General features: G+C 37.3%; 1 protein-coding gene across 9 annotated transcripts in view; it reads left to right on the forward strand.

Moving 5' to 3' along the window:
- Positions 1-12,839, forward strand: part of AGFG1 (ArfGAP with FG repeats 1) — a 75,649-nt gene that overhangs the window by 41,612 nt on the left and 21,198 nt on the right. For all 9 annotated transcript variants that reach the window (XM_053597321.1, XM_053597320.1, XM_053597323.1 and 6 more), the window contains exons 3-5: positions 4,771-4,886; positions 8,921-9,083; positions 9,825-9,978. In XM_053597321.1, coding sequence (XP_053453296.1) covers positions 4,771-4,886; positions 8,921-9,083; positions 9,825-9,978 — 433 coding nt within the window. The remainder of the gene's footprint in view (positions 1-4,770; positions 4,887-8,920; positions 9,084-9,824; positions 9,979-12,839) is intronic.

Genomic DNA, 12,839 nt, shown 5'->3' on the forward strand with positions numbered 1-12,839 from the left:
AGACTATATTCTCCTACTAGGAAATGTATAAACTTGAAAGAGCAATTTTAATAGACTGGTGGGAGCAGAAGCCAACTTTTCAGGGAGTAAAATGCGAGTGGGTCACAAGGAAAATAGACACTGACATTTTCCTGGGGTGTCATTGGAACACTGGCTTTGTTAAATGAGTTTTAACCTATAACAGGTTTACTGGCTAAATTTGGAAACATCAAAAAACTATATAGTTTGAATTACCTACCTAGCTGTCTATATCTGATGTTGTGATACGGAAACAGGGAGAGATGAATAAAATTATGGATGGAAAGTTAGTTTCCAGGGCTGGCCTAGATTTTACCTAAAGCATTGGTTTTCAAACTTTAGCCTACTCCAGAATAACTTGGAGGGCTGGACACCACTTAGAGGTACTAAATTCATAGGTCTTATGTGGCTCCTGAATGTTTGCTTCTTGGTAAGTTCTTAGGCAACAGTGATGTTGCTCGTCTAGGGAATTGAGGAACCACGTTTTGTGCCGCTTGAGATAGAATTCAGTTGCCAAATGTTTGGTATTTAAAGCAATACGCAATATAGCTGCTGTGGGGTGAGGAATGTAGTAGGAAATTAGACCTGATTAACCTTTTGACTGTGAGCCATTAATTATGTGTATGCAGTCAAACAAGCTGTTCCTTTGGTACAAAGGAGGCCTGTAGGGGTGGTTCATTTTGCAATCAAAGCTTGATGACACCTGTTAGTGTTTTGTTACTTGACAAACTTGTAAGCATCATAAACTTAGTCCTCTGTTTTTCACAGTTGTGCCTGACATAACTGAAACCAAGTTAGGTAAATTATTTTGATTAGTAAGAAACTAAAAATGTCCAATTGCTGCGCACTTCAATTGGTTCGTTTCATTTCTGAGGGCTCTGCAAAGGGTTAATAATACCAAAGGACTTTGATGGTGAGAAAGCATGAATTTGTTTTTGTAGTGGACCCAACCACGAAGTTTTAATGACTTTCTCTATCCGTTTAACCTTGTAGAGAGCAGGAACAGAATCACAGCAGTTAGTACAGAATTTTGAGTGAATCCTACAGGTTGCTAATGGCACATAGCTCTACAGTTCACCATCAAGCACTCTGTCTCGGCTTTGTGTTACTGTTACGGGTGCCAAGAGGGCACTCTGTGATCCGGGTGCACTACTCCATCTCCCTCGTTTTATTTATTTATTTATTTTTTTTTTTTGTAGAGACAGAGTCTCACTTTATGGCACTCTGTAGAGTGAGTGGCCTCACACAGCTCACAGCAACCTCCAACTCGTGGGCTTAAGTGATTCTCTTGCCTCAGCCTCCCGAGTAGCTGGGACTACAGGCGCCTGCCACAATATTTTTAGTTTTAAAAAGTTGTATGATGGTAGTTAGTAGCGGTTTTGGAATGCAGAGACTAGAAGTTTCAAAGCATTCTTAACTAATTTTTATCAGTTATAGTTAATAGGTCCGTAGCTTTGGGCAAATTACAACCATGTGTCTTGTTTTTACATCTGGGAAATTTTAAATAGTTTCAATCCTTCCTTTATGAATATAATTGTAAAGTCACAGAATCTTTGAAAATTGTATTTTGGAGGAATTGTTAGGTTTCTGCTTACGGAGAGTCCCTTGTAATTCTTTTTTTTTTTTTTTTGACAAAGTCTCACTATGTCACCCTCAGTAGAGTGCTGTAGCGTCATAGCTCACAGCAACCTCCAACTCTTGGGCTTAAGTGATTCTCTTGTCTCAGCCTCCCAAGTAGCTGGGACTACGGGTGCCTACGACAACACCCAGCTATTTTTTTGTTGCAGTTATCGTTGTTTAGGAGGCCCCAGGCCAGGTTTGAACCTGCCAGCCTGGGTGTATGTGGCTAGCACCCTAACCACCAAGCTACGGGCGCTGAGCCAGTCCCATGTAGTTCTAAGTTACTAAGTATTAGAGAAGCTAGATGTCTTTAAGGCTTATGGTATTTCTGGCAGTAAGTTGCATTACTATTCCTGAATGCCTGTACTTGTCAGGCTTTGCCACAGAAATGTTTTTGTAATGGGATTGTGCCTTAAACCAGACTGTAGATGTGTCAGCTGTTACTGCCTTATGCCTTTATCTGCATTGAGCCTGGAACAGAAGAGAATCAAAAGAAACGTTGTTTTGAAATGTGGTTGGGGACATGGTAGGAGAAAAGAAGGGCGAGTCATTTTTCCTGTCTTCCTTCTTATTTATTTCTCTTACCCAGTTGAGTGAGCAGGTAAAATTGAGAAGGATGGTTTTCCTTCTCTGATTACTTCAATATTTATTGGGCTTTTTAAAAATTGAGACAGAATTTATTTCGTAGCCCTTGGTAGAGTGCTATGGCATTGTAGCTCACGGTAACCTCCCACTCTTGGCTTAAGCGATTCTCTTGCCTCAGCCTCCCAAGTAGCTGGCACTACAGGCGCCCACCACAATGCCCAGCTTTTTTTTTTTTTGGTAGAGATGGGGTCTCATTCTGGCTCTGGCTCAGATTGGTCTTGAACCTCTAAGAGCAGGGCAGTTCACCTGCCTGAGTGCTAGGATTACAGGCATGAGCCACCACGCCTGGCCTATGGGGCTTTTTGAAGCCAGATACTATGTTCTTTTCACAATGTCATAATTGATTATTCTTTAATATAATTTTGGAAACATGTGGACTTGTTTTTGATAGCTTTCCTGAAAAATAATTGAATACTGTAACTTATGCATATTTAAAGTATATAATTTGATAATTTTTGACTTTTATATACCATGAAAATTCACCACCACAGTAACAAGATAACATACATTTTCATTATTCCCAAGAGTTTCCTTGGGCTTTTGTGTAATGAATCCACTGATCTGGTTTTTATTATTATCAGTTTATGTTCTATGAAATTTTAAATGAATCGAATCATACAGTATATACACAACATATACTTTATTCATTTTGTTTCTTGTAGCAGTAGTTCCTTTTAATTGCTGAATAGTATCCTACTTTGGGTATTTCACTGTTTTGCTTATCCATTGTCCACCTGTTTATGGACGTTTGAGTTATTATTGGTTTGGGGTTATTGCCAGTAAAGCTGCTGCAAATATTTGTGTACAATCTGAGTGTGGACAAGTGCTTTTGTTTTTCTTGGGTAAATGCCTAAATGTAGAATGGCTGAGCCATATGCAAGGTATATGTTTAACTTTTAAGAAACTGCTTATTTTCCAATGTAGTTGTACCATGTGTATTCTCCAGTTCAGTCGCTCCATGTGTCACCAGCACATGGTGTATTTGCTTTTCTAAAAACATATGAGTGTCTACATTGTGAGAGGTCTCAGTGTCATTTTAATTTACGTTTTGTACATGACTAAAGTTGGTAGGTGGCTTATAACTTCTTTGGTGAAGTTGGTGAAGTATCTGTTCGTGTGTTTTGTCACATTTTTAAAAAAGAAAAGATTGTCTTTTTGATAATTGAGTTGTAGGAGTTCCCTTCTGGATTCAAATACAATAGAACCTCCAAGCTTGACCACCTCCCCACATTGGTCACCTTGTTAAGTTGACCTAATTTTCATAGATTAGGCACACACCACATGTAACTGTCGGTACAGCTGGCCTAGTCACCTCCACATGTCGACCAGTTGTTATAGTCCGCTTGCAGAGATTCTACTAGTTCTTAAACATTTTGCAATTTTTTTTTATTAATTGGTGGCTTTTCTTTCTATTTTTTTCTTTCTTTTCTTTTTTTAAATAGAATAGCTTTTAATTGTTTTTTTCATTTGGTAGTTCTGTTTTTAGTTTTTAATTAATATTATTATTTTTTTGTTTTGAGACAGAATCTCACTTGTTGCCCTTGGTAGAGTGCTGTGGCATCACAGCTCACAGTAACCTCAAACTCTTGGGCTCAAGCGATTCTCTTGTCTCAGCTTCCCGAGTAGCTAGGACTACTACAGGTGCCCACCACTATGCCCAACTACTTTTAGAGACAGGGTCTCGCTCTTGCCCAGGCTGTTCTTGAACCTATGAGCTCGGGCAATCTACCTGCCTCTGCTCCCATTATAGCTATGAGCCACTGTGCCTGGATCCAGTTTTGAATTTTTTGATAAAGTCTACTTTATCAGTATTTTTTCTTTATGGTTTCTTTTGAGCTTTTTGTCCTGTTTTAGGTGTGCATCATTTTATTTCTCTTTTAAATTTTTCTAAAAAGTTAAATAACTTTGATTCTCATTTTTTAAGTTGTTGAACAAGAAAAGCATAGGAGACTTACTGTGAAACTGGAGTTGCATTTGCTCTGTGTTTGTGTTTATTATTGTTATGCCTGAATAGCAAATTACTTATGGTTCTACTATTTGGGGGGTTTTGGTTGATTTTTTGAATTTGTTAAAGTCTTATAAAATTACCCTTATTCATGAAACAGAGATTCAGTTGCTCTGTTTTATAGGTGAGGGGGCTGAGATTCATATAGGTTCCATAACTTCACTAATGGCTTTGTAGTTCATGATTTTTTAACTATAAACCAAAACCACAAAAAACCCAGGTCTTCTCAAATTGCATTTCACTATAATTTTCCTATGAAGTATTTTCCTTTGTCATTCTGTTGCTGAAATTTTACTGCATTGTACAAGATATTAAAATAAATTTAGTCCCTTCATTTCGGATTATAATGAATATCCTCATTGAAAGAACTATGATTGAAATTATTAAGTAGATTAGCTTTCTGAAAAAATAATTTCTGCTTAAAATTTAATGGAATGATAATGTTGAATTTAACACATTGTTTTTAAAATTTTTTTTTAAAGGTCTGTAAACAGATTTGGCTAGGATTATTTGATGATAGATCTTCAGCAATTCCAGACTTCAGGGATCCACAAAAAGTGAAAGAGTTTCTACAAGAAAAATATGAAAAGAAAAGATGGTGAGTGAAGTTTGTGTTTAGAGTAAAACCTCCCAAATCACATTAATTATGGGTTATGTTAGTCTGACACAATGAAGGACAGAGGGCAGGAAGGAAGGAACTGGGTAGACAGATAGGGAAGTAGTAGACACTTGTTCTTACTTGGCTTTTTATTGAATTGAGTTCTACAGGCCTTTACCGCTACTTTTTTTTTTCTTTCTTTCTTGAACAAGGGTGCTGAGAAACTTCTACTCTATCTTAACTCATATGCCTAGCAGCAGCTTTCTATTATAATTACCAGGACTTCTACTACTTTTGAAAAATTAAGGGTCTGTGCCTGTGGCTCAGTGAGTAGGGCGCTGGCCCCATATGCCAAGGGTGGCGGGTTCAAACCCAGCCCCTGCCAAACTGCAATAAAAAAATAGCTGGGCGTTGTGGCGGGCGCCTGTAGTCCCAGCTGCTCGGGAGGCTGAGGCAAGAGAATTGCGTAAGCCCAAGAGTTACAGGTTGCTGTGAGCCGTGTGACGTCATGGCACTCTACTCGAGGGCGGTACAGTGAGACTCTGTCTCTACGAAAAGAAAAATTAAGGGTCCCTCCTTCTAATCCCTCTGTAGCCCTGTTAGTTCTGTAGACATTTTTAGACCTGTGAAGCCTCCTTTAAAAATCTTTATTGTACTGGACACGCGGCTCACGCCTGTAATCCTAGCATTCTCGGAAGCTGAGGCATACCTAAGCTCAAGAGTTCCAGACCTAGTCTCTAAAAATAGCCGGGCATTGTGGCAGGTGCCTATAGTCCCAGCTACGTGGGAGGCTGAGGCAAGAGGATCACTTGTGCCCAAAGAATTTGAGGTTTCTATGACCTGTGATGCCACAGCACTCTACTCAGGGCGATAGCTTGAGGCTCTATCTCAAAAAAAAAGTTAAATTAAAAAAAAAAAATCAGTTTACTGTTTGGTTAAGAAGGGTATCTTCCTATCCCCTTGACTAAATCCATCAGCTGTTAATTTTTAAAAGGTAATTTCAACAGGTTATATAGAGTTAGTCTCTAAGACACAGCAGCACTCTGTCCATAGAGCTGGTATTTGGCTACGTGGGGCTCTTCCTTTGGAGCTATATAAGCACAATTTAAGTATAGTTAACTAAGACTAAGTAGTTATGAACTTTCTTGGTTCATAACTTTATTAGTATCAAACAGTGTATATGTCCTCTTTTTTTTTAGAAAGAATTTGTTGTTACCCTTGGTAGAGTGCTGTGGCATCACAGCTCACAGCAACCTCCAGCTCTTGGGCTTAGGCAGTTCTCTTGCCTCAGTCTCCCAAGTAGCTGGGACTACAGGAGCCCGCCACAACCCCCAGCTATTTTTTTGTTGCAGTTTGGCCCAGGCCAGCTTCGAACCTGCCACCCTCAGTATATGGGGCTGGTGCTCTACTCACTGAGCCACAGGCACCGCCATATATTTCCTTCTTGAGAAGTTAAGAAGATGGGTCAGAGAGTCACAAATAGAATAGATAATGGGCAAGTAAACAAACTCATACTTCCCTAAGAAACTGTATTTTAATTTAGAGAATAATAGATTCAGAGCTTGTTTGGGTTTTGACGGAATTTGCTGTGATTTATGGCGGAGAGGTTTTTAACTCATTCAGTGAGCATATTAGCACTATCGAAAGTTGTATTTATATTACTCTCTAAAATAGACTGCTTTTTGCAAGGCAGGATTAGCCAGGGTTATATGCAGCTGCAGTACAGACATTAGATGTGAATCTAGGTAAGAATATAGCAGTAAAATTTTGTTTCAGGAAAGAAGAAAACATTAGAAGGTGAGATGATTGATACTAAAAATACAGTAGCATAAATGATTCTTTTAAGATGAAAGGTATAATATTACTTTTATTATTTTAGTGCATAATTTTCTAGACATTCTTTCTTGTAGGTAAGTCTGTTTTCCTTGTATAATCCTAACCTAATTTTTGGTTTCCTCAGCAGTTACTTTACCAGTTGACAAAGTCAGTTGATTAGTGCTTAACTGGGACTTTAGATAGATTAGCTCTAGCTTTTAGGAGAAATGTAAGTGTGAGTAACAGGTGATAGAATTAAAACCGTAGACCACCACCCCATATTTATAATAGTTAATATATTATTCATTCAAACCAGAACTCAGATAACTAGAAATTTCCAATAATTATAATTCATTTTGTATTTTCTTCCCTGAGAAACAAGATACAAACTTTTAAGTGGTAGATGGAGTGGGAGGGGGCCAGGACCTGTACATTTTTACTCTAAACTCCAACACAACTATAGCATTTAACTGAAGAGCAATGAAATTAGTTTTTTACATGGTATAAGCACTATCCAAATGTTGTCTCCCTAAGAAAACTCACTATAGGGAAACTGCACTCAGTATCACTGAAGCTATTGTTATCCAAAGGGATTTTGAAATTGTTTTTTTGACTAGTTCTCCAAATCACTTCCCATGTTATATAAGCTGCTTTGCTTTGTCAGATGAGTCTTTTGAACCAATAACTGTTACCTGGTTTTGTCCTTTGATAAGATTTGGTAGTACTGAAGAATGTCTATCATTAGTGGTATGCCAAATTATGGGAAAGCATAATTGCTTGTATTTGTTCTCATGCCTCTTGTCATTTTTCCCATTTGTTAAAAAATAGCAGTTTTATTATTTGTGATTATTACATAGTTTGATAACAGCTAACACTTATGTAGTTAAAGCCTGTACTAGGAATTGTTCTAAGTGCTTTACATATGTCAACTTGTTTAAATCTCACAACAACCCTGTCTTCGTATTATAGATGAATAAGTGGAAGCACAAAGAGTTGAAGTAGTTTGCCTAAGGTTCACAGCCAGTGAGTGGCAGGGCTGGGATTTGAACTGTCTTGGCATATATAGTCTTCACCACCCAGTTTTTCTACTTCCCCCCCCCTGCTTAATATGGGGGATCAGAGGGCGGGTAGGACAAAACCCAGAATTACAGAGCACACAAGGCTCTCACATAATTCCACCCCTTGAAGTTAGGATTGCTGATATTTGGGCATTATATCCTTCCTGCCTCTCTTTCCTTCCTTCATTCCCACTATTCCCTGAATCCTATACTTACATGACTGATATCAAACCCAAAAGACCTATGAAGTTTAATGGGCCATGTCCTTGTCAAGCTGAGTAGCTATATAGTATTATATTACACAAAGTTTAACATAGTCTCTTTAAATATATTTCTCCTGATATTGGGTTTTCTATTTCCCAATTTTTTGAAATCATAGAGTACTATGGTAACATTCATGTGTTTGTATACACTTATCTAAATCTTAAGGATAATTTCCTGAAAGTGGTACTTATATTTTAGTAGACAGCAATAGATTTGTAAAGTTCACACTTGGGTCAAAGATGAATAAAACCTTAATTTGCATTTTTGTTAGCTTGTTTTCATTTCTGTCCCCTTTTATGAATGGCTTCTTCTGTCCTTTTTAAAATGGGATTGTTTATCTTATTCTTTTTTTTTGGCCGAGGCTGGGTTTGAACCCACTACCTCTGGCATATGGGACCGGCGCCCTACTCCTTGAGCCACGCACCGCCCTATCTTATTCTTATATATTTTTTCTGATCATGAAGTAGTGTAGATTATCCTTATAGATATATAATAGGCCTTTATATTTTAGGCTATTAACTGCAATAAATGTTTCCCTACCATCTCTTCTGTTTCTAAATGTTATTTATGATGTTAAGATACTTTTGTTTTTACTATTCATAATGATGATTAACTGTACGTCTTTTGTTATTTAAAAAAGCAGTTATATGGTATTTATAATCTTAGAAAAACTATAAGTAAATAATTGAAACACATTTTTGGTGGTTAATCTTCATTACTCTTCCTCTGAGTATTTCAAATAAGTTTGGTCTTAAGCTATCAATTCTAATAAGTGAGAGCATTCTCAGATAAGATTAATGTTGAAGCAGTCTTACACAAAATCAGAATGGAACATATCATTTTTTAGTATAGAATTCTCCACATTTTTCTTGGTTAATTGATTTTCACATGTTTTAGGTATGTCCCGCCAGAACAAGCCAAAGTGGTGGCATCAGTTCATGCATCTATTTCAGGGTCCTCTGCCAGTAGCACAAGTAGTACACCTGAGGTCAAACCGCTGAAATCTCTTTTAGGGGATTCTGCACCAGCACTGCACTTAAACAAGGGCACACCTAGTCAGGTAAGTGGTCTTTAAATCTTTGTAGAGAGTCCTACTTAAGAAGGATTATAATTCTCAAATTATGAAGAATTTGAGAATTTATAATACTACATGTATGTCAGTGGTTGAAATGTGCACATTTTTGTATTTTTTGCTATTGCTGATGAGTTTCTTTGACTTTTCTGCAGCTTTCTGAAGGTATACAGGAATATTGCGATAGCTACCTGTCCTACAGTATACAGTTAGTAAAACATGAATCTTTGGTGACCAATTAGAACAGTATAGCCTCTGTGATATACAAGAAGGGATTTCTGAAGCAGTAGAATTTTCCCACATGCCTGATTGTGAAGCATATTTAACATTGAAACACAGGTAGCTTTGCATTATACCTTACTCTAAAAAAGCATTTTCATAAGTTGGCACTTAAAATTTGGACTTCTGCACTTCATTATAGTTGACAGAACTGTGACAGATGTGTTTCTTTGTGACATTGCAAACTCTGTCCTATATAAGAATGTTTCTGAGGCATGGTACTCTGGATTGAATCCTGCCCTTTTTAATAAGGCATTAACTAAGGCTTCTGGATAAATCACTCTGTTTACATAAAGAGTTTAACTGAAAAAATGAAAAGAAGATTTAAGTTAGTGTATTGTAACTTCCTATATATAAATGTGTTTCAGGTTTGGTTAACAAAGATAGTTTTATACTAAAGTTTAGCAGCTCTGACTTGGAAAGTCATTATAGGTAATATGTGGTTTGTAGTCCCCAGTTGTAGGTCGCTCTCAAGGGCAGCAGCAGGAAAAGAAGCAGTTTGACCTTTTGAGTGATCTTGGCTCAGACATCTTTGCTGCTCCAGCTCCTCAATCATCAGCTACTGCCAATTTTGCTAACTTTGCACATTTCAACAGTCATGCAGGTAAGTGTTTTCTCTGAACTGCTTTTGCCAAGGTTGTGTATAAAAGCACCAAGAAACATCCATTCTTCAGTAAACTGAAGTATCTGTAAACACATTCTGTTGAGGGTGTTTGGTTATTCATAACTGTTTTGTCCCTGACCTGTAACTGTTGAGGTATGACATGAAACCATAGAGCTGTGGTGCTTTTCAATCACAGAAGGGAGTATATTTTATGCAGAATGGCATGACCTCTTTGCACATGGGAATGGCTTAAGGTATAATTTCTTTTTACCCCTTTATTATGGAAAATTACAAATACTAAAAAATAACTAATGTAACCTTTAAATTACTCAGGGCTAATTTTACCTATCATTGCACTTACATTTTTTTTTCACTTAACATTTTTTGAAGCAATTTTTTGACATAGTACTAGTTTATTTTTAAATATTATATGTCTATAAAACAGAAGGGTTTATGTTTTTCTTTGTTAAACATAACCACGGTAGTGTTATCACTCCCTAAATAATAGTAGTAATAATAATTTATTAGTCAGTATTTGAGTTCTCATTCCAATACAGTTTTTTCCACATACAGTACATACACACATACATACATTTTGTGTGAATCAGATTTCAAATAAGGGCCATACATTACAGTTGTAAGATATGTCTCTTTGGTCTTATGGGGTGTCCAGCCTGTGGTGATGGCTGCTTGCTGATTTTGCTGAGGACGTGTTTTGCCTGTCTGTACTATAGAAAAGTATGCAGGGACTTTTTTTTTTTTTTTTTAAATTGATCATCTTTCCTTAGTGTTTGTGTGGCCCAAGGCAACTCTTAATTCTTCCAAAGTGTGGCAGAAAACAAAACCGGTTTGACACCCCTTCTAGAAGTTCTTCCTTCATCCTTTTTATCTCCTGTATAATTTGTTTAAGAAACTAGGTAATTTGTCCTATCGAGCTTTCCATAGTCTGAATTTGCTGATTGCACTACTGAGGTGCCTTTGACAAGTTCTTCTCTTCTTCGAGGTTCTCAACCTGTGGTTGCCTGTGACCCACAGGAACTGTATTAAAGGGCCGTGTCATTAGGAAGGTTGAGAACCACTGGTCTAGAGACTTGATCAAAGGTATGGATGGGGATGTGCTTACTACTGAGGGTTTAAGAGCACATAGTATTAGAATGTGTCTCTTTGTAATTTTAGCTATTGATTCTCAGTGCCTGGGTTCGTTATACAAAATAAAGATATTCTAAATTTATTCCTTCCTTTGTTTATTAGGTGAAATGCTCATTTAAAAATCTTTGATTATCCTTAGGCTTGATTTGTATAGGAAAGTCAGAATATATGGACCTTTTTCCATCAAGTATTTAGATAATGAGTTGATTTCCTGGCATTTTCAATGGTGGCTTTTTTTCCTTTAGCATTATTATGACTTCATAGATTGAAACATTTGCTAAATATCAAATTTGTTTTTCAGTTGAAATTTGAAGCCTTATTACCCATGTTAGTGTTCACATTATCCTATCTTTGGAACAGGAGCACCTTCAAATTGGTTCCTGAAGATAAAACTGTTTTTTTTTTTTTTTTTTAGAGATAGAGTCTCATTTTGTCACCCTCGGTAGAGTGCAGTAGCGTCACAGCTTACAGCAACCTCCAGCTTTTGGGCTTAGGTGATTCTCTTGCCTCAGCCTCCCGAGTAGCTGGGACTATAGGCGTGCGCCACAACACCTGGCTAATAAAACTCTTTTTTTTTGATATAATAACTCTTGCAGTGTTTATGCAACCTGACCCCTACCTCATACCCAGATTTAATGTGTGTGTTAAAAGAGTTTAATGTACTTCACCAGAAATTACAAATTATGGAGTTTAATTTGTTAACAGATACATAAACCTTGCAGAGTTACCTAGGTAATATTTAAAAATCAATTATGAAAGTGTAGATTTAGTCATTTGCCTCCTTATTTGTAATAACCGCATAATGTAGTAGTTTAAATACGGACTTGAGAGCTGACATGAGCTGTGTTCAAATGCTGACTTTGCCAGTTTTTATCTGTGTAACCTTGGGGAAATTACTTAACATTTCTAAAGTTTTTATTCTATAAATTGGCTTTGATAATTTTCAAAGTGGTAGGCTCAAATGAGATGACACATCTACGGGGATTAGTGTCTAAATATTGTTTTCCTTTCTTTTCCACATCCACCCCTTACACACATTCACACACATGTGTACACATACACACGTACACTTACATATGTGTATTATATAGATTTAACAAAAAAATTGTAATTTTTATTCTGTTTTAATCTTTTGATCTTAACTAAGATTCCCTAGATGGTTTAGATTTCTTTCTTTTTTTTTTTTTTTTTATAGAGACAGAGTCTCACTTTATGGCCCTCGGTAGAGTGCCGTGGCCTCACACAGCTCACAGCAACCTCCAACTCCTGGGCTTAAGCGATTCTCTTGCCTCAGCCTCCCGAGTAGCTGGGACCACAGGCGCCCGCCACAACGCCCGGCTATTTTTTGGTTGCAGTTTGGCCGGGGCCGGGTTTGAACCCGCCACCCTCGGTATATGGGGCTGGCGCCCTACCGACTGAGCCACAGGCGCCGCCCTAGATTTATTTCTTAACAGCTTAGCACTTTTGGGGGTCTTTTTTGAGTATAGTTTTTGAGTATGCTTAAATTGTCCAAAACTGTATATTGTATTTATACTGGAAATATGTGTAGAAATGCAAAATACTGTATAGGTGATTCTGAGCACATCTGTCAGATGAATTTGCTGACAGTTGCGTCCTGTGGCCTGTTTATCTTCCTCTCTGATGTGCATCTGTTTCTCATTAAAGAGGAACAACAAGACTCAGACTCAGTTTCATTAATTTATTGTCTTGAA

This window comes from Nycticebus coucang, chromosome 7 (genome assembly GCF_027406575.1).
Source record: "Nycticebus coucang isolate mNycCou1 chromosome 7, mNycCou1.pri, whole genome shotgun sequence".
NCBI classification, from domain to species: domain Eukaryota; kingdom Metazoa; phylum Chordata; class Mammalia; order Primates; family Lorisidae; genus Nycticebus; species Nycticebus coucang.